General features: G+C 38.0%; 1 protein-coding gene across 1 annotated transcript in view; it reads right to left on the bottom strand.

Moving 5' to 3' along the window:
* LOC103264212 (ATP-binding cassette sub-family A member 13-like) overlaps positions 1-22256 on the bottom strand; it is a 254311-nt gene that overhangs the window by 71628 nt on the left and 160427 nt on the right. Inside the window, exon 21 of the mRNA XM_021714356.1 lies at positions 18228-18337. Coding sequence (XP_021570031.1) covers positions 18228-18337 — 110 coding nt within the window. The remainder of the gene's footprint in view (positions 1-18227; positions 18338-22256) is intronic.

Below are 22256 nucleotides of genomic sequence, written 5' to 3'. Positions count from 1 at the left end.
TCTTTCACAGTATATGACTTTTCCAGTGAGGAGATGAGATACTTCACTTCAGGAAAGGAAAATTCAAATGAGACTATAACCATGTAATAAAGAAATGACTGAGTATATGTGGCATAGAAACCCAGTGGAACATAAGGCAAGTGTTAGCACAAAGACTGTGTAGCAATCTTCATGCTATGAATATCTGAAAACATTTTGATATGGTATACATTGAAAAGCTGGGTGAAATTATATGAACATTTATATATATATATGAGCATATATCCATGTGTATGTGCAGATAGGTAATTGAATAATACATACATACAGACATACATACACACATAGATGCATAGTTAAAAGGTTTTTTTCAAAACTGATGATTACAAGAATGAAAATCACTTTGATGTAAAATTATAGAGGATTTGCCCTCACTATTTTCCTAACACCATATTAGTATTGCTAAATTGTTATTTAGCTTTAAATGGGAAAAAAATTGTCAACTAGTTGCCGGTTGGTGAGGTTATGATTTAAACTCCTCTAATTTACGATTCACGTTAGTCTAAAGGAAGATAAAGTCCTTGTCAGCCATAAGTGAGTTCTATGTATTTTTTTTATATTGGTACTTCATTGGTTTATATGAAGAGGAGTAATCTGTACATAAATTCCTAAGTACTATACCCACAGTACTTAGCATTTTGATGTTGTTATAGCACTTAATAGTTATTGCTCACATGAATTCTATGATGCGGTCATTTAAGAAAGGAAAAAACCAATGCAAAAAAAAAAAGAAAGAAAAAAATCTGTCGCAGTTGCATACATTAAAACAGACCAAAACCCAAAAAAGTCCATTTGAAGTATGAAGTGAAAACCTTTTGTCTTAAAGGAGTTTATAATCTGTTTATTACTGAATTGCCTGATGACTTAATATATGACCATGATGCAAGATTTGGAAAGTTACAGGAAGGAATAAGGAACAAATGAAATTTATCTGTAATTCTCTATCTACATAGAATAACTATTGATTTAATAAGGTGCTTTTATTCATTACGTTCTTTCATTGTACCGCATTCTGTTTGTATTCTTACCACAAAGAAGGAGGTCTTTGATCTAATTCAGCACTGGCAAACTGAAATTTCTGCAACAATAGAAATGTTGCATACCGGTGTCATCCGAAATAGAAAAAGCTGCTGTGCCCCTCTTAAAATGTTGCTAGTGGTTGCTGAGAAACTAATGTATAATTTTACTTTAATGTGTTTAATTTTAATTTTAAAAACCACAAGTGACCAGTGTCTACTACTGTGAGCAGGTACCTGCCCTCTCTGATTTATGGTGGTCTGTCGATTATTCTTTCTTTAAAGCTTTGTCTTTGTACTCAGAATTCTCAGTTTTTCCACAAAATCCCTAGGTATGAATGTCTCCTTACTGTCACTGCGATTGGAAGCTTGTATTTTGTTTCTCCTCGCTAAGAGACTTCATCTATTTTATTAATACCGGAAAAGTCTCACCTATTATTTCTTCCAATGATGTCTCTCTCCCATTGTTTCTAGTCTATTTTTCAGAAATTCAATTAGACTCACGTTAGACCTCCTCTTTCTATTCTCTATATTTCACATAATTTCACTTTCACATTTTTTCACGAGCAGTGTATCATTTGTTTTAACCCAAACATTATGTTTTCCCTTTAATTTCAATTACTATATTTTTCAATCTTGACTTTTTTTTCAAGTTCCTTTTCTTTCACAATGTCATGGTGCTTCCAACATTCTCTTTTTAATTGTAGTTCTATCACCTTCTCAGTGTGCCAATTTTCCTTTATGTTGAAGCCATCCATTTATATCTATAGTGGACAGTTGTCTTGTGTGGGTTTTTAAAATATGTTTATTTTTATTTTAGAGTTATGGGGTACAAATTGACTACATAAGTAGGTTGCATGCAGGAGAAGTTTAAGCTTCTAACTGGCCTTCTCTTTTCCTGATAGTGGACCAGGTATCCAGGGTGCTGCCACATGCCCTCTCTCTTTTCCTTCCCCCTCCCCTGGCAGTATCCAGTGTTTGATTGATCCAGCCCCTGCACTAATGTGACCAGTGATCAGAGACCACTTATGAGTGAGAACATGTGGTATTCAGTTGTTTCTGTGATAGTTCCCTTGGTATGATGGTCTCGTGCTGCATCCAAGTTGCAGTGAAGGTGATGTTATTCTTCTTCTGTATGACTTTATAATATTCCAAAATGTATATGTGTCCCATTTTTTTATTCAGTCCACTTTCAATGGGCATCTGGGTTGCTTCCATGTTTTTGCTATTGTGAATAGTGCTGCAATCAACATGTGTGTGCAGGTGTCTTTTTGGTAGAGTGATTTATATTCTCCTGGGTATATTCCCAGAAGAGGGATTGTTGAATCGTATGGATGCTCAATGTTTAGTTCTTTGAGCAACTGCCACACTGAATTCCAGAGGTTGAATTAGCTTACCTTCCTACCAACAGTGTAGAAGCATTCTCTTTTCTCTGCAGCCACACGGGTGGTTGCTGTTTTTTGATTTACTAATGATAACCATCCTTGCCAGAGTTAGATGATATCTCATTGTAGTTTTGATTTGCATTTCTCTGATTAGTGAGGCTGAGTATTTTTTCATGCATTTATTGGCTGCTTGTATTTTATCAGTTGAGAAGTGTCTTGTCATGTCCTTTGCCCACTGTATAATGGGATTTATTTTCTTCTTTCAGTTCATTTGAGTTTCTTGTAGATCTTGCATGTTAGTCTTTTGTCAGATGTGTAATTTCCAATTTTTTTAAAATCCCATTCCATGGGTTGTCTCTTTACTTTCTTGATAGTCTTTGACTTGTCTATCTTGGCTTTTGTTGCATTTGCTTTTGAGGACTTGGTCATGAATTCATTGCCTACTCCAGTACTGAGGAAAGTGTTTGCTACATTTTCTTCTAAGATTCTTATAGTTTAAAGTTTTACATTTAAGTCCTTGATTCATTTTAATTTTTGTATATGGTGATAGATAGGAGTCCAGTTTCATTCTTCTGTGGCAAGTCAGTTTCCCCAGCACTATTTGCTAAATATGGTTTCTTTTCCCCCAATGTTTGCTATTGATGGCTTTGTCAAAGATGAGTTGGTTGAGAGACCATATTTTCATTTCTGGATTTTCTGTCCTGTTCCACTGGTCTATGTGCCTGTTCCTGAGCCAATACCATGCTGTCTTGGTTACCGTATCCTTGTAATAAAGTTTGAAGTCTGGAAGTGTGATGCATCCAGTTTTGCTTCTTTTGTTGCAGATTTCTTTAGCTATTTATACTTTTTTTTTTTTGCTTCCATATAAATTTCTGTATTGTCTTTTCTAGGTCTATAGAAAATGATGTTGGCAATTTGATGAGGATTGCACTGAATCTGCAGATTGCCTTGGGTAGGATGAAAATCATGACGATAGTGATTCTTCCATCCATGAGCATGGGATGTTTTTCCATTCGTTTGTATCATCCTTAATTTCTTTGAGCAGTGTTTTAAAGTTCTCATTGTAAAGCTCTTTTACTTCTTAGATGGATGCCAATGTACTTTTGTATGTGGCTATCTTGAAAATAATTGTGTTTTTTATTTGATTCCTAGCCTGTTTGTGCTAATGTATAGAAATGCAACTATCTTTTTGTGTGCTGATTTTGTATCCCGAGACTTTACCCAGTTGTTTATCAGAAAACTCTCTAGAGTTTTCCGGGTATAGAATCATATTGTCCACAAACAGGGATGACTCAGCTTCCTCTTTTCCTCTTTGGATACCTCTGATTCCTTCTCCTGCTTGACTACACTGACTAGGACTTCCAGTAAGATATTGAGTTGGAGGGGTGAGAGGGACACCTTTGTCTGGCTCCCATTCTTATGGTGAATGCTTCCAGCTTATGCCCATTAAGCATGATGCTGGCTGCAGGTTTATCATAGATGACTTTTTTTGTTTTGAGGAATGTTCTCTCAATGTCTAGGTGTTCAAGTGTTTTTATTAAGAAAGGTTGCTGCATTTTACCAAATGTTTTTTTCTGCATCTAATGAGATAATCATGTGGTTCCTGGTTTTACACCTGTTAATGTGCTTAATTACATTTATAGACTTGTGAATGATGAAGCAGCCTTACTTCCCAAGAATGAAGCCCACCTAGTCATGATAGATAATCCTTGAAATGTGTTTTTTGGACACAATTTTCTAGACTCTTGTTGAAAGATTTTGCACTTATGTTCATCAGAAATTGGCCTGCAATTATCTTTTCTTATTGGATCTTTGCCAATTTGGGGTATTAGGATATTAGCTTCATAGAATGAGCTAAGAAGGATTCATTCCTTCTCAATTGCCTGGAATACTTTCAATAGGATTGGAAGCAGCTCCTCACTCTGTATCTTACAGAATTGAGCTGAGAAATCATCTGGTCCAGGGCTTTCCATGGTAAGGAGGTTTCTTATAACTTAGTTGATTTCCTGGATCATTATTGGTCTGTTTAGGGTTTAAATTTCTTCCTATTTCAACCTTGGGAGGTTGTATGTTGCCAGAAATTCCTCCATTTCCTCTAGATTTTCTAGTTTATTTGAATACAGATGCTCATAGCAATCTCTGATAATCTTTTGAATTTCTTCAGGGTCAGTTGTGACATTACCTTTTTCATATCTAATTGCATTTATTCAGACTTTTTCTCTCCTTTTTTTTAGTCAGTCTGGCCAGGGGTCTATCAATCTTATTTATTGGTTGGGCACAGTGGCTAATGCCTATAATCCCAGCACTTTGGGAGGCTGAGGTGAGAGGATTGCCCGAGCCTCCAGGTTCAAGATCAGCCAGGGTAACTTGACGAAACCTCATCTCCACAATAAATCAGAAAAGTAGCCAGGCATGGTGGTGCTTGCCTGCAGTTTCAGCCACTTGGAAGGCTGAGACAGAAGGATTGCCTGAGCCCAAAAGATTGAGGCTGCGGTGGCCGTGAGCAGCATGTCCCTGGACTGCAGCCTGGGCGACAGAGTGAGACTCTTACTCAAAAATAAAATAAAATCTTATTTATCCTTTTAAAGAACCAGCACTTTGTCTTCTATTTCCTGCAATTGTAACTATATCTTAAACTCTGTATTTTTCTACTGATTTTAGGATGCAATGGTTCTTACCTTTCTAGCTTTCTTAGATGTGATATCAGGCTGTTTACGTGTGATTCCTCTATTTTCTTGATACGTGTGTGTAATGTTATATACTTTCCTCTCAATATCACTTTCATTTTATTCTAGAGGTTTTGATATATTGTGTCCTTGTTTACACTTGTATCTAGGAATCTTTTTTTTTTTTTCTGTCTTGATTTCTGTGTTGACCCAAAAGTCATTCTGCAGCATGTTGTTTAGTTTCCATGTATTTGTGTGATTTGGAAATTTCTTGTTGGTGATATTTATTTTTATTCCATTGTGGTCTTAGAAGATGTTAGATATTATTATTTAGAATTTGTTCATGCTTGATTTATGCCTAAGAATGTGATCAATCTTGGAGTAAATTCTATGTGCTGATGAGTAGAATGTATACTCTGTAATTGTTGGAGTGTTCTGTAGATGTGTATTATTTCCAGTTGTCAACTGTCAATTGAGGTTCTGGATTGCTTCATCGGTTTTTAGCCTCAACGTCTTGCTGTCTTGCTGGTGGATTGATCATTCTATCATTCTATAGTGTCCCTCTGTGTTCTTTTTAACTTTTATTGATTCGAAGTCTATTTTGTATGATATAAGAGTAGCTATCTTTGCTCTTTTTTGCTTTCCATTTTCCTGAAAAATCTTTATCCAGTCCCTTACTTTGAGCCTGTGATGTCTTCTGCCATGAGATGGGTTTCTCGGAGGCAGCAGAATGTTGGATGATTCTTTATGCAGTTTGCTACTCCATGCCTTTTTAGTGGCACGTTCAGTCCATTCATGTTCAAGTTAATTATTGACTTGTTAGGATTTACCCCTGTCATAATACTCTTAAGAGGTTGCTTTGCTTCTTTTTATTGATTGATTGATTTTACAAATAATCTGTTTGCTCTGTTAACTCTGTGTTTTTGTGTGCTTTTGTGATGACTGAAACTGTTCTTTCATTTCTGTGCCCAGAACTTTCTTAAAGCATATCCTGAAGGGCTGATCTGGAGGTGGTGTATTCACTTAGACATTGGATGTCTGGGAAGGATTTTAATTCTCCGTCACCCATGAAGCTTAACTTGGTGGGGTAGGAAATTCTTGGCTAGAATTGCTTCTCTTTAAAACATAAAAGATGGAACTACAGTCCCTTCTAGCTTGAAGAGTTTCTGTTGAGAAGTCTGTTGCAATTCTGATGGGTCTTCTCCAGTAGGTGATCTGTCCCTTCTCTGTAGCTGCCTTTGGGATTTTTTTCTTTCATGCTTACCTTATGGAGACTAATAACTATGTGTCTTAGGGATAACCTTCTCATGAAATAGTTTGCAGGCATTCTCTAAATCTCTTGCATTTGGATGGTTGCCTCTCCGGTGAGATAGGGAAAATTTTCTTGAATGATACCTCGGAGGTGTTGTTCCAGATTGTTCTTAGTTTCCCCTTATGTTTTGGGGATGCCAATTGGTTGTAGATTTGGTCATTTTTAAAGAATTCCATACCTCCCATAGTCTTTGCTTAATTTTGAGTTTTTTCTCCTTGTTTTTGTCAGACTGGGTTAGTTCAATATTTTTATATGCAAATGCTGAGTCTCTCCTCTGCCTAGTCGATTCTGCTACCTAGGCCCATCATTGTGTTTTGAAATTCCAGGAAGAAATTCTTCATTTCCATTATTTTAGATTGAACCTTTCTTATACTGGCCATCTCAATGTTTATTTCCAGCCACTGTTTTTGTTTCCTGCGTGATCTTTGCTTCCAACTTCTTGTGGTTTTCCTTAACCGTTTTAGTCATCCATCAGGGATAGGTCATTCTGGATGGATTCCATTGTTTGGGGATCGGAAGGGGCTTTTGTAGGTGATGCCTCTTTAAAGCTTTGAGGCTTGTTGGTGTTTTTCCACTGGTTCTTCCTCATCTGTGAGGACCAACTCTTCTTTTTATTATTTTTTAGTTATGTTGCTGTGTAGTTAGATATGGTCTAGCTGCCCCAGTGCCTTTTCTGCTGTTCAAAATCATTCACAGCATGAGACAAGGGGACAATTACTCCCACTCCACCACTCTTGCTGGGCAGTGCCCAGCACTCAAAATGACCCTCTGCAGCAAAATTTTTCCTGTGGGCAGGCCAGCTGACTGCTTTCTGACCCTAAGTTGTGAGCTCTTTGGGGGCATCAGGAGTAGGGATTCAGACCCTGGCCACTGGCAGCACTACCAGCATGGCAGCGCTATTTAGCGCCCAGAAGTGCACTTACAGTGAAACAAGACATCCTGGTGCCTTTCCTGGCTTTCCTTCCCCCATCAAAGGCCACACTTAGAATGAAAAAGCAGCAGATTCCTTGCCATGGCTGAGCCTCCCTTTTGGGTGAGTGAGGATGGCAGGCAACCCTTCCTTGACTGACAGTAGAAGGCTGGCCGTCAGATGCTGGTGGTAAGCACTGAGTGAGTGCAGCCAGCAGGCAAGCTTTCCCAGTCTGGGAGCTGGCCTCACAGGCACTGCCTGCAGAGAACATGCTCTCTGAAGGACTGACTGGCAGTAGGCGTTTGTGCTCAGGTGGGTTCCCAGCTCCACATGGACTCTGGCAGCTCACTGCTGTGCCCTAACCAGGCATCCTCCCACATGGGACTGAAGACCTGCAGGCAGCTAGAAGGAGGGAATCTGTCACAGACCATGTCTGGAGCATTCACCACCTCTCGCATACAAGGCAGGATGGTAAATCTTGTGCCAGGTGGGCACCTGGCGAGGACAGGGCCTCCTGGATTCAACGCCCACTCTCTCTCTTCCTTTCTCCCTATTTGTTCCAAGATTCCTCTCCAGGATGTAGAGTGCTTCCTCTGTCTAAGTCTGCTGAAGCTGCCTGGAATTACTAGCTTCTAGGATTGCCTTCCTTGCTGTGCTGTGTGAGAGAGGGGCCAGTCAGCTACTCTCTGGTGGCCGTCTTGGATCTCGTGTCATGTGTTTTTTAATGTTTGATTGGACATCCCATTTTAATGAGGTTCTATAAACAAAATCGAAATTCACTTGTTGTATGGGTCATGGAAGCATTCTTGCAATATTTGTTTCCTTCTTGTAGGTGTCCATTGGTATCACCAGTCTAGGGTCAATTTTTATGTTACATGCTTGGGTGGGGGAGGTTGCAGTTCTTGGACCACAGAAAGTTACATTTAAATTCTCAATCCATATAAGATATAGGCTCAGAGTTTTCAAATTCTAGGGGAGATGTATTTTTTTCAACTCAATGTAGACAGAAACAGATAAGTGTTCTTATCATCTCTCTATGCCAGTGGGAAGATTTTTAAAGACTACTTCTTTAAATATGCAGTGTTTCAATGATCCTAGCTTTACATAGGATTTCAGCTCAATGATTCCCCTTATGCAAAGCTGCAGCCACAGCTCCTGTAGCCTCAGGGACATTAAAACCACACCTCTCATTCACAAATCCACACCTGCTCTGCCACTTTCTTGGTGGGCAACAGAATCAGCCCAAGTAGTTATTCGAATGTGAAAGTGGAAAAACTATTTTTAATTTGATTTCACACCAGAACAATCAACACAAGACTTCTGTGAGTAAATGTGTGGGGATTTCTCCCCACATACAAGCAAGCAATTAATTCTATAGCAGACTCCAGGGAGACCCCTCTAATTCAGTTCTGTTCTGACACCATCTGCCCACAGGTTGAGGGCTCAGTTGGAAAGATTGCTTCCCTTTTCAGATGCCAATCACAAGCCCCAGGTTGTTTTACCTGTGCTTCTGAGTGACTAATATTGGTCAGGGATCCTATGATCCCTGCCTTGGGTTTGATTCATTTGGTAGAGTGACTCATATAACTCAGGGAACACTTACTTACACTTACCAGTTTATTACAAAGAATATTACCAAGGATACAGATGAAAAGATGCAGAAGGCAAGGCATGTGAGAAGAGGCACAGAGCTTCCATGCCCTCTCTGGACAAGTGACACTCCAGGGAGCTCCACTGTGCTCAGCTATCTGAAAGCTCCAAGAACCTATTCCTTCAGGTTTTTATGGAAGCTTCATTATGATGGTATGACTGATTCAACCATTAGCTATTGGTGGTCAACTTATCCGTTAGCCCTTCTTCCCCCGCTGAGGTTGGGGGTGAGGCGGAAAGTCCCAAACCTCTAATTCTGCCTTGGTCTTTTAGGTGACCACGTCTATCCTGAAGCACCCTAAGGGCTGTCAATCATCAATCAATCACTAACATACAATAAGACATCACTTTGAAGAGTCCAAAGATGTTAGGCTCTTATGCTGGGATACAGGGTCAAAGAGTAAATATAATTTTTATAATATCATATCTGGTTTGTTGGTTTCTTATTTTATGGCACCTGGAAATTCCCTTTCTTTCTTGTGGCCTCAGATAAAAACTTACAAAAAATCTTACATATTAATATGTTAAATATTAGTTTAGCAGTATTTTAGCAGTATTTTGTTATTAATGTAACCATTAATTATATATAAGAACACCTAAATTTTTGCTATTATAAGTAATATCAGAATGAATATATTTTCACTTAAACTTTTATCTAAGTTTCTGTTGTCTTTTTGAGCATAAATTCCTAGAAGAAAAATCACTAGCTGGCTAAAACATTGTTTATACATACTGTCAGGCTAAACTTCAGTAGAATTACAATTATTTAAATTTCAAAGAGAAGCATATGACAGTATCCACTTACTATAGCGTCATGAAATTGTGCACTACTTTTTAAGTATTTATAATGGTAACTAAAAATACATATCTGTTGTCTACTTTGCATTTTTCTATTAACAATGGGACTATTTTTTAAAATGTGTATCATTCATTTACATATAGTGTTAAATGCTTGCCAATTTTTATTTTGAAGGTAGCCTCTTCCTTATCACTATACAGAATCACTTTACATATTATTTCCATTGATGCTTTCTCTCATTTAATCTTTACTTTTATTTAAATTTTAATGTCTGTCTTACAGAAAATTTCAAATTTACACATTTAAATGTGTCTTTTGTTTTATAAGTTTTATATGAATTGAATGTCTAGAAGAAATGTCCCTGTTGAATACACAATGTGTATATCTATTTGCTTTACTTCTAGTTTTCTTAGAGTAACAGTATACACTAGTCTCAGGAAAATTTGGTAACTTATTTTTGCTTTTATCACTGATGTAAAATTAATACACTACCATTTTCTATATTTTTATTTTCTCTTCCATCTCATTAAGAGTATATACAATTAGAAAGAAACAAATTTATTATAAAATCAATATAGTAGCCAGGCTCGGTGCCTCAGCCTGTAATCCCATGCCTTTGGGAGGCTGAGGTGAGTGGATTGCCTGAGCCTGTGGGTTCGAGACCCGCCTGGGCAGCGAGACCTCATCTCTACAATAAATAAAAAAATCAGCCGGGCGTAGTAGCGCATGCCTGTAATTCCAGCTACTTGGAAGGCTGAGGCAGAAGGATCACTGGAGCCCAGTAGGTCGAGGCTGCAGTGGCCAGGAGCGGCCACTGCACTCCAGTCTGGGCGACAGAGTGAGAATCCAACTCAAAAAAAAAAAATCAATATAGTGCATTGAAATACCTTTCAGGGTAAACAGCCATTGTCTACTTATTCTTTTTCAAAAATGTCATAATTAGATTTACCTATTTATTCCTCTATTTAAATGTCAGAGTTTTTGTTAAGCTTCCTCCTACCCTCTGCAATATTAGTTAGAATTACATTAAATCTGTAAAATGCGTTAGAAAAGAATAATATTAAGACTATTCAGCATTTCCATCCACAACATGATATATATTTCACTACTTATCCATTCTTATTACTTCTTTTAAAAAGGAAAAATTATCTCAATTAACACATAGGTTGACCATATTTTTTTCTAAGGTTATTCACAAGTACTTTTTATATATTTTTTCTATCGTAACGAAGTATTTTTCTTATTATATAACCTTTTGTGTATTTTTGTCTGGCCAGTTCATTTTAAGTTATCTCTTAATTATTTTCTTAGCATTTTAAGTATATTCTATAACACAAAAGACAATATTAGTATTAACAGTATAAATACTCTTACTATTACTGTTAACTATTTCTTATAGCAGACTTAAGTTTCAGAATAATGCTAAATAACATTGATAGTGTTACTCCTTGTTTTTTTATTTCAATGATGATTTCTTTAGTACCTCATAAATAAATATGAGAAGTTTTATTTATGATCTTTGCATCATAATCTCACTCCTTGTGTTGATGATGTTACACATATTCTCCATATATACTACACGTCTTTATTAGATAATTAAAGAGGTCACTTCATTCAAATATGTCCTATTATTTCTTTCTGATTTTCCAATATTGTTTTTAACATTTTCATTCAGAATTCTTTTTTTTTTTTTTTTGAGTTGGAGTCTCAGTCTGTCGCCCAGCCTGGAGGGGAGTGGCCGCTCCCGGCCACTGCAGCCTCGACCTGCTGGGCTCCAGTGATCCTTCAGCTCAGGCTTCCAAGTAGCTGGAACTACAGGCACACACTACCACGCCCGGCTAATTTTTTAATTTATTGTAAAGATAAGGTCTCGTCAAGTTGCCCAAGCGGGTCTTGAACCCACGGGCTCAGGTAATCCACTCACCTCAGCCTCTCAAAGTGCGGGATTACAGGCTGAGCCACTGAACCCAGCTCAGAATTTTTTGACTGTAATGATTTCAGATAGGAGAGCACATTTTAATTAGTAAACTGTTTTTACTTCAAATATGCCTTTTTCTGGAATCTTTTTGTGTGTTTATATATTATATATTTATATATATTTGGTCTTTTTATGTGCAGAATGGCTATTATTTTTAATTTCATTGTATGCTGTATTGTTTCATATAATAAGCATATCTTTTTAAACCCAGGTTCTGAATATTTAATTTTTAAAGAAAGAGGATTGCAATAATATTTATTACAGAAATATATGCCTGCTCTGGTATCTGTCAACTTGCCTTTAAAATAGATATTATATATATGCTAAAAAGAATATATCTTAAAAATATATTATACACACACACACACACATACATCTAATCGTTTGCTGCTCCCTTTTTTAAAAATTGTATATTTTGTATCTTATGGACCATGGTTTCTTTGGGAGTTTTCTCTAATAATTGAGAGTAGGTGGAAAGTGCATGTGATTTAGAGGTGAAAAATCTTGGATTCAAATTCATCACCACTTTCTAGAAGTCTGACTTCTGACGAATGACTTAACTGTTTGGCATCTTCATTCTATGTGAGTAAAATTAGGATAACTATCCCTTCACAAGTCATTATAATTATCAGATAATACATGCAAAATCCCTAACTTAATGCTGGGTGAATAAGAGAATCACAGTAATTCATGACTGTTGTTGTTAGCACTTACTGTGTCCAGGGGCCACAAACCCCAATAATTTCAGGCTCTAACAACCAAGGTCAACATCTGATGGTAACCATCAATAAGGCACTAGTTCATGGCGGTAACTGTGACAAACTAGGGAGTATAATCCTGACCAAGAGCAATCTAAAGCCAATATTTTAACACTGTGCTGATCAAAATAAAATGCATGTGATTTTTGGTGGCAGTCTATCAATTTGTGACCACTGTCAATATATTGGGAGCTCATGACATACTCTGAACCAAATTATAATAGCCAGTTTTGAAATGAATTTTAAGCATGTATTATTCTCAAGTTTGAGGATATACATTCATGGAAATTAATGAATTAAACAAGAAAGCAAAAGAACACTGTTTTGAATAATATAATCTCAAAGAAGAGACAAAATAAACCTTAATATAATGAATGAGGCAACCCTCTTTCAGGTCCCCTCCCACTTGGGAGCATTTTTGTCTTCTTAATAAACTCCTGCTTTCTCATGTCTAAACAACAACAACAAAAAATACATATATATATATAAAATGAATGATAGTACATGTTTCAATTAGGTAACTAATTTATGAGCTTCACGGGCAGGAAGGTATATTCCAGTTCTCTAAGTAGTTAAAAATTCCATTGTGCTTCTAATTACCTATTTTATTTCTTGAATACCAATGTGCAATTAACATTACAAACAACCAAGGTTAAAATATAATTAATGCAAGTGTGATTTAGTTATAATTAAACTAATTACACAGATATGTAGTATAATAAGGGACTTGCAGACCATTATTTGGATGTAAATTTATTCTTCCTTTTAAGAGCAGTTATTTGAATTTCATTTTCCAATTATCTTACAAATGATGAAATGGAATTATAAAAGAGAGAGTCAGTCTTTCAGGGATGAATGAATAAATCTTATGTTTTAAATTCCTTTTTAAGTTCTGATGCTTTTTTCATGTATACTTGTAAAAAGAGAAGTTAGAGAAAAATATTGTTTAAATACCAACACAATTAAGAAAAATATCTAGCTTCTTACTCCATGAATGCAAGGAAAAAAATCAATATAATACTCAAGAGATTCAACTTCATATAGTATAATTCCCTTTCAGAATAAGAAGTATGCACAACTCTTTTTCTACCTATAACCTCAAATACTTTCTCATCTAATAAATTCTATTTTCTGTTCTGAATATAATTAGTTCCTAATGTTGAGTTTTCACCTACTGATATAGACTAACCAAAGAATAATTGCATTCTCTGCACACAGACAGCAATATTTATAGCACATAGCAGTTGGAACAAAATAGATATGCTTTTAGGTCTGCAACTTTCTTCATATAAGTTAGGAAAAGAAATATACTTCTTACATGACAACTGCATGCCTGTTTCTGGCCAAGGCTGATTTTATAAAGGATATAACTGAACTTTCATTTAAACATTTGAGTTATTATTAGTTCTAGTATATAAATGAGGAAATGACTAGAGAGTAATGAAGAAGGAAGAGGGAAATCGTGAAAGGCAAAAGGGCTAACCATGCCTAAGATAACATTTGTGATATATTCTAATTCTGACAGAATAATGTCAGAATGATACAAACATACAAAAAAATAAACAAAACCCTAATTTGTCACCTTCTCAGGATGCCTGGAACCCAATTGATTTATCATGAAGACTTGGTAAATAAAAAGAAAAAAACCAACCATTTTATCTGCTCTTTCCTGTATGAATTGTTACCTCTGGGTAAATAGATACAAGACAGTAAAAGCATCTCCTTATAAAATTATTCTAGTTAGTCAATTAAAACAAAAAAGACAAGAGCTTAAATATTGCCATTAAAAAAAAAATTTGTTTTTTGAGTCAGGGTCTTACTCTGTCATCCAGGCTGGAGTGAAATGGCATCATCACGACTCACCACAACCTCGAATTCCTGGGCTAAGACCCTCCTTCAGCCATGGTTTCTTAATGAACTGAGACTACAGACACATGCCACCATGCCTGGCTAATTTTTTTAAAAAATTTTGGGGCCAGGCTCGGTGGCTCAGCCTGTAATCCCAGCACATTGGGAGGCCGAGGTGAGTGGATTGCCTGAGCCCACGGGTTCGAGACCCACCCGGGTGACTTGGCGAGACCTCATCTCTATAATAAATCAAAAATTAGCCGGGTGTGGTAGCGAGCGCCTGTAGTTCCAGCTTCTTGGAAGGCTGAGGCGGAAGGATCGCTGGAGCCCAGTAGGTTGAGGCTGCAGTGGCCGGGAGCAGCCACTGCACTCCAGTCTGGGTGACAGAAACTCCAACTCAAAAAAAAAAAAAATTTTGTAAAAATGAGGTCTGCTACTTTACCGAGACTGGTTTCGAACTACTGGGCTTAAGCAATCTTCCCACCTCAGTCTCCCAAAGTACTGGGACTACATCTGTGAGCCACTACACTTGCCCTAAATATCACCGTTTTATCATTGATTGATGCAGTAAACATAAAAACTGCTAATATTAGAGCAAAAAAAAGTAGTAAAGACCAGACATTGTGTGCCTCTTGATGAAAAAGAACATCATCCCCTGCTTAGTCATGCCTAAGGATTGAACCTGAGCCGGATTAATCCTCTGGACCCAGCTGAAACCGTAAGACACAGAGGACAGAGAACATTGTAAACTTCATCATCAGTCTACAGTCAACAGTCTGTAGGCAACTCTCCAAGACCAGCAATTCAGGATCTTCAACAGAAAAATTGAGAAGAAATGAAAGGGATGGAGAGGGGACCTACAGATTGAGGAACTCAAAGGTCAATCAAATTTTTACAAATGAGCAAGATTAAACTATGCACCCTAGGAAGGCAAATAAGTGACAGAGTCATAGAGAATCAATTGGCTGTAAGGGGATGGAGGACACAGAGTAGCTTATAGGATAGCCATGAAAGTTTTACTGCTTGTCCTTTTACAAGAGTGTTTGCCTTATAGTAACAAGCTAAGCAGTTTTGTTTTTTTTAAAATGAGAATTGGAGCTATCTTTGATGAGGAGAAGTGACTGAAAAGAACATATGAGGTGCTGGTTTTGTTTTGTTTCTTGAGGTAGGTATTGATTATACAAGAATATTCACTCAAGATATTCTTTTCCAGGTATAAATTATACCTCAAAAATGTCTTTTAAAAGATTTTTTTAAATATCGACCTAAGAAATAACGTTTTAAGTATCTGAAAATACTCTTTTAAGTTACATTTTGGTGAAAAGACTAAATCAAAATCATATATATCATTTAGGGAATTATGACAATGACGTTGCTTACTACATTTTCAGAATCAAGGTCAATTTCGAAAAAGACAGATATGCTTTCAGGACTCCAACTTTAACAAAAATATTGAAATGAATAATTTAATATAGTCTTATATGAACTTTTAATAAAATTACAAAATAATACCTGTTTTAAATGACTAATAATGTGCAGATAACTTTCAATCCTATTTCATAAATAGAAATATTATCGTTAATGAGAAATAAAATGCATTGCCATTGAACATTGTTTTGAGAGTTTCACAAAAAGCAATGAGAATTATCATCAGAGGTATTACTATAGAGAAAAAGTAGATAAATATTTTATTAATTGCTGGTAAAAGCATTATTTTCTAATAGAGTATAAGGATCAACTGAGATACTTTTTTAAATGGAGTCTATTCAGTTAGTGAAAGATATATAAAGTTTTGCTTTAAAAAGGCACAGAATGGTTTTTTCCAAATTAATCTATAAATGCAACAAAAAAAAAATCCATTAAAATTCCAATGCTTTCAACTTCTTCCTCTGTATCCAAAAAAAAAAAAAATGATTAATGGATTTTTATTTGCTTTTGCTACAAAATGAGTATATAGAACAGATAACCACCCTTAAAAATAAATGCCTGTGTGGATCAGAAACTGAACAGAAAGCTACAGGTAGGGTCAAAACCCCACTGGCTGCTGTGAGCTGGGTTTGAGTTACGTAAAGACAGCAAGGAGTGTGGCTATCCACCAAGTGACAATGAGTTTGCTCTTGTAGGAAAAAAGACAGACAGATGCCTGGGGCTTTATACCACAGTACCGAAAATAGAAGAGGTATGGGGACATCCATATTAGGAGGCACAGTACACAAGCAGATTGTGGAGAAGGGCGTAGCTAGAAAATGGCTGTAAAATTAGAAGGATAAGATTTTTAGTTTGTGATATTGAGCCCAAATTGCGATTAGGGAAAACTTAATAGAATAAGAATCAAGCAGCAAATTCAGCTAAAGAGGATTACAGCAGGAGATCTCTTCTTTATGGAAGAGAGGAAAATCACTAACTTGAACCCTGATTAGAGGAGGGAAATGGGAAGACACGCCAACACACGTGCAGAAAGGGACATCGAGACACCACACCCCAGAGGAAATGTTCCCAACCACAAAGCGTCAAGGAGATCTTGTCACAAAACAGCTAAGGGCTGACCCTTCTCAGAGGCATCAGAATGGGCTCAATGAGCTCCATGTGCTCCCTTCTCTCTGCAGATGGAGCAGGAGATGGTTGGGGCTGGTTCCTCTCAATTTTCCTCTGGAAAAGTTTCAAATGTCCCAACTAGTTACAGTTGCCAGAAAGGGCCAGCAGGCAATCTCTTTTTTTATACCAGTGATAAAAATCACTACCATTAACCCTGATTAGAGCAGGGAAAGAGGAAGACACACTAACACACATGTGCAGAAAGGGCATTGAGGCACGCAGTTCAGAAGGAACTACAGAATCGGGTGCCATGTGAACAGGGAGTGAAGGGGCCTAGTTTAGAGTGACACATGAGTGACACCATGAATGCACGCTGCCCACAGAGCCCTGGAGGAGTCATCTGGCCTCAGGCAGACTCTGAGTGTGCAGGATCCCCAGCGACCTCATGCATGCTAGATCAAGGAGAATAAATGCCCTCCCCATGCTCGCAGGTAACACAGTGTGTGTGTGTGTGTGTGTGTGTGTGTGTGTGTGTGTGTGTGTGTGTGTGTATTTTGAGTTGGAGTCTCACTCTGTTGCCCGGGCTGGAGTGCAGTGGCACTCACGCCACCCCAGTTTCGACCTGCTGGGCTCCAGCAATCCTTCCACCTCAGCCTTCCAAGTAGCTGGGACTACAGGCATGCACCACCATGCCTATATATATATATATATTTTTTTTTTTTTTAATTTATTGTAGAGATGAGGTCTTGCCAAGTTGCCCAGGCTGGTCTCGAGCCTGTGGGCTCAGGCAATCCACTTGCCTCGGCCTCACAAAGTGCTGGGATGACAGGCTGAGCCACCGAGCCTGGCCCATTGTGGGCTTTTAATGTGTTCACTATTCCCACCCTGAAGTAGTAATAACTGCCAGAAAGAGAGTCTGGATGGCAAAAAACAGGAAGACCATATGGCCCTTTCTGGCAACTGTAACTGTTTGGAACATCTGAAACTTTCTCCAAAGGAGAATTGAGAAGAACCAGCTCCTGGCCATCTCCTGCTCCCCTGAGCTACGTTCGCAGAGAGAAGGGGGCACATTAAACCCATTCTGATGCCTCTGAGAGGGCTCAGCCCTCAGCTGTTCTGTGATAAGATCTCCTGGACCCTTGGCTCAGGCTAGAAGTATTGAGTTCAGTGTGTTCATACTTGGAAACTCCATTTCCCCTTCAGAGAATTAGTAATTGCAATGTAAAATGGGAGGAAATGATGTTTTCAATCTCTGTACCACAGGGCTGAGGGATCTCTGAGCATGGCTATGACTTCTTTAGGCAGCAAAAATGATTAAGTCTGAATCTTACCCCATGGGCGTCCTAATAAGAGCATGTCCTGAAGTTGGAGGGACTTCACCATTCAGCATTTTGAAGGTGGTGCTCTTTCCAGCTCCATTCTCCCCGAGAAGCCCAAAGCACTAAGAGGGAATAAAGTTAAATAAAGCAAGTTAAATAAAATCAAAATTATATTAGAAACAGTATTTGCTTTTGGCCAACTCTGACTTGATATGGCTGGTCTGTGGTATTTGTAGACTTTTAAAATCACACTATTGTATAAACCACTATATAGATTGTGAGGTCCTTTCAAAATCATCATGGCACTTGAGTGGTATAAAAGTTTCAGCATGAATTTACAGACAAGTAAATGCATACATGGAAGACTCAAGAGGATGAGAACTAAATGCCAACCCCAAATGACACAGAGATAATGTAATATCATTTAGAAGTAACAACTTCATAATAACTTAATTGTCCTCCTAATTTTATATTTGTGTATTTTAAAGTACTTTCTAAAAATATTCTATCTTCTACTCTCCCTATACTCCATTATGTATATACATACACACGTGTACACACATATAGACACAAACATATGTTTTATACATACATATGTAATATATACTATATATATGCCCACAGCTTTCTTGCAGTCCTTCTTTTTCCATTGAAGAGGCTATAAATTTGCTCCTAACCCAGAGGCTAGGCTAATTCTGATATTAATTTAAAAGATGACCTTTAGTTCTATACTCTGACGCTCAGCATCAAGTCAATTTATGCCTTGATCCAGTCTTGCCTTAGGGTTCATATGGAAATGGTCTTCCTGCTCTCTTGTCTACACCTTGCCTCTACCTTATGCCTCAATGGATATTTTGCTTGAGCCACCAGCTTGGAGACTGCAACTCTCTGCTTCTTGCCAATCTCCTTCCAAGACAGTCAATTTCTGATGGCTAGGTTCTGTTGCCTATGGACACAAATTGGCATCCTGGCTCCTTGAATCTTGGAAAGTGAAAGCTTCTGGACTTTCTTTTCATCAGGCCCCACTTAATCACAACATATTTGGTACCCTGGATTTTACAACTCCCCTGAGTTGCCACCTGTTTCCATTTATCATGTTCTCCCAGTTTCTCTAGCTGAAATATGGGCCCATCTTGTTCCAAGTCTTCTCAGTCCCATGTCACCACCATCAGACAGACCATACCTAAGCTAGGCATCCCAGGGTATTCCGCCATCAGCCTATCCAAATTATATCTAAGTTTTAAGGCTTCCATATAAACCCACTTTTTAAAGAAAGCTCTTCAGTACGTAACCCACTTATGTACCTAATCCTGACTTGTACCCCACATCTTTAAAATAAAATATAAAAAAAGAAAGCTCTCCCCACACACCCTGTCCTCTCATACTCCCTTTCCATCCTACCCTGCCCCCCTTTCTAGACTCATAGCACTGAAAAAAATACCACTCATGTGACTTCCAGTCTTCTCCTGCCTTAGGACAGTGTGTATGTGCTATATGCAGTATGTGACACTGTATATGCTTACATTTTGTTTCCTGCCCAGTTATTAATTCCTAGAGCAGAAGGACATGCAGTCATGTGCTACACAATGACATTTCAGCCAATGACAGACTACATATAAGATGCTGATCTTATAAGATAATACTGTACTTTAATGTACATTGTCTACGATTAGATATGTTTAGATATACAAATGCTTAACTTTGTGTTACAATTGCCTACAGAATTCAGCACAGTAACATGCTGTACAGGTTTGTAGCCTAGAAGGAAGAGGTGGTGTAGCCTCGGTAGATAACAGGCTAAACTATCTAGGTTTGTATAAGTACACTCTATGATGTTCACATGATGATGCTTTCCTAAGAACATAACCCCATTATAAAGTGATGCAGGACTGTATTTAGTTATCTCTGTATTTTCCACAGGCTCTTGAATAGCACTTTCCATCTAGGTAATTAAACTTTGATGCTCATAAAAAGTTAGAGAACAGAACCCAAATTTAAATGGCATCTTGGACGATTTCAGAAAACTGGAGCATCGTTCTTACAGGTTTCCAAGTTTTTCTTTTAGCTATTTTGGGGGTCAGAAAATGATATATTGTCACAGTAAAGGCCTCAGAAGCGGCCTCCAAAGGAAAATCTTCTCTCTGACCTTCTCCTGCCCTCCTATGTCTGGTCTCTCAGTCTCACCTTAGACGAGCCAAGGAAACTAGAATCCCTCTTCCCCAAGGCAGGTGATAGAAACCAGAACAACTTTTCCCCAAAGTCATCCATGAAACTTAAAAATATTACTCTACTTCCTCCATTTTTCTGAGTAAAAACTGGCATAAAGAAATTATCTGACCTACTTTGTCAGCCATAATCCCCTTTCTAGAGGGGGTTCTGCCCCATTTCTAGGGGGAAGGAGTATTACACAGAGAGTCCAACAAGAATCTAAACAGGCAGGCCTTGTTGCATTTCCCCAGTGAATATAAACATTAGATCATACCCTTCTTGTCCAATCACATTTCTGCATGGTTGCTCACCCTTGGTTGAACCTATGCATAAAAATTGACACTTTCCTCTATATCTTTGGGTCTTCATTCTGAAGACTCCCGTGTCATGTAAAACCACCATCAAATAAATACATATGCCTTTTTTCTATTCAACTGCCTTTTGTCAGTTGATTTTCAGCAAAACTTCAGAATGCAAAGTGAAAGTTTTTCCTTGGTCCCAAGATTCCCTTGCTTAAAATAACCATGGAGACGTAGTGGCAAAACTGACACTAATTTTTAAGTAAGGATTTTTTAAAAATCGTTCAATAGGATGGCTAGAATTGCACAGCCAGCCTTAGAACAGTAGTCCTACCTTACAAGCAATAAGTAGCAAACAACAACAACTACAAAAATAAAATCCTTCCTTAATATTTTGTCTTATCCTACCTGAAACTGTAGCAGTGAAAATGAGGATACTCATGCATTACTTCAGATTGGTCTCTTGGCTTCTCCTTACCTTAAAATACTCATCTCTGAAACACCTACTCTCAGGTCACAAATAGAATGGGGTTATTGATCAGATAACAATATGAGCTACTTTGAATTTCTCAAGAGCTTGTAACAATATGAATGCAAGGTGCTCTTTTATTTTTGACAGTTAATTAAAGGTAATCATTTCTAGTACTGATTTCCCTTTATGCATTAAGCACAAATCAGGAACAATTTATATGGCTTTTATCAGTTCTGATTAAACATTACTACTAGAATTAATGTCTTCTCTGTGAAAATAATTTCTGAGCTATTATTATGGCGTGTGCATGTTCTTTACCACTCTAGAGTAGCATTTTACCAGACTGATTTAATTGGACACTTAAACAGCATTGAAGTTCAAGTAAGAGATGAAAGTGGTTTCTTTAATTGGGTTCATAGGATATTTGCACTCAATAAAACATCACTCCACAGTTTAAACAACAAATAAAATTATCCAATCACACAAAAGTTTAAACATTATGAAATAAATTAATCGAAAATCAGCACAAGATGGTGATGGCATAGGTGGATTTGTGAGACTCTCTGAAAGTGAGTTGCCAAAAAGACTCTTACTTTTCTTCCCACAGCCCCCTGCCCACCACCAGCCACACTGGTACAAGGCCTGGGGACCTTCAGTCCCACGCAGGGCCAGATATTGCAGCCCCCGGCAGCGGCTGCTCTACTATATGTGACTCCCACCTGCTCAGGAGTCCCGGGTCTCAGCTCCTTCCCTGGCTACATCGTCTTGCCCAGCACCCAGCAACAAACTGCTGGTTACCCAGGGAGGCTCGGGGCGCCCACCCTTTAGAGATACCGGTCCCATTTCTGGCTGAAGTGCCCTGTGAGGGACCCAGGGCCACCACCTGCCCTTTGGAGCTTTGGAGCTCTGGAGCCCCGGCCCCACCCTGGCTGAGGCACTCAGTGTGTGACCTCAAGCTTGTATAAGGGAGCAGAACCCCAAGCTTGAGTAAGGTGCTGATCGGAGACTTCCAGCTCCAGAGGAGGGAATGCCCAACCCTCTCCTCCACCCCAGCCTGCTGGT

Source organism: Carlito syrichta, unplaced genomic scaffold (assembly GCF_000164805.1).
Source record: "Carlito syrichta isolate Samal-C Ts95f unplaced genomic scaffold, Tarsius_syrichta-2.0.1 Scaffold305631, whole genome shotgun sequence".
NCBI classification, from domain to species: domain Eukaryota; kingdom Metazoa; phylum Chordata; class Mammalia; order Primates; family Tarsiidae; genus Carlito; species Carlito syrichta.
This window is presented reverse-complemented; position numbering and strand designations above follow the sequence as displayed.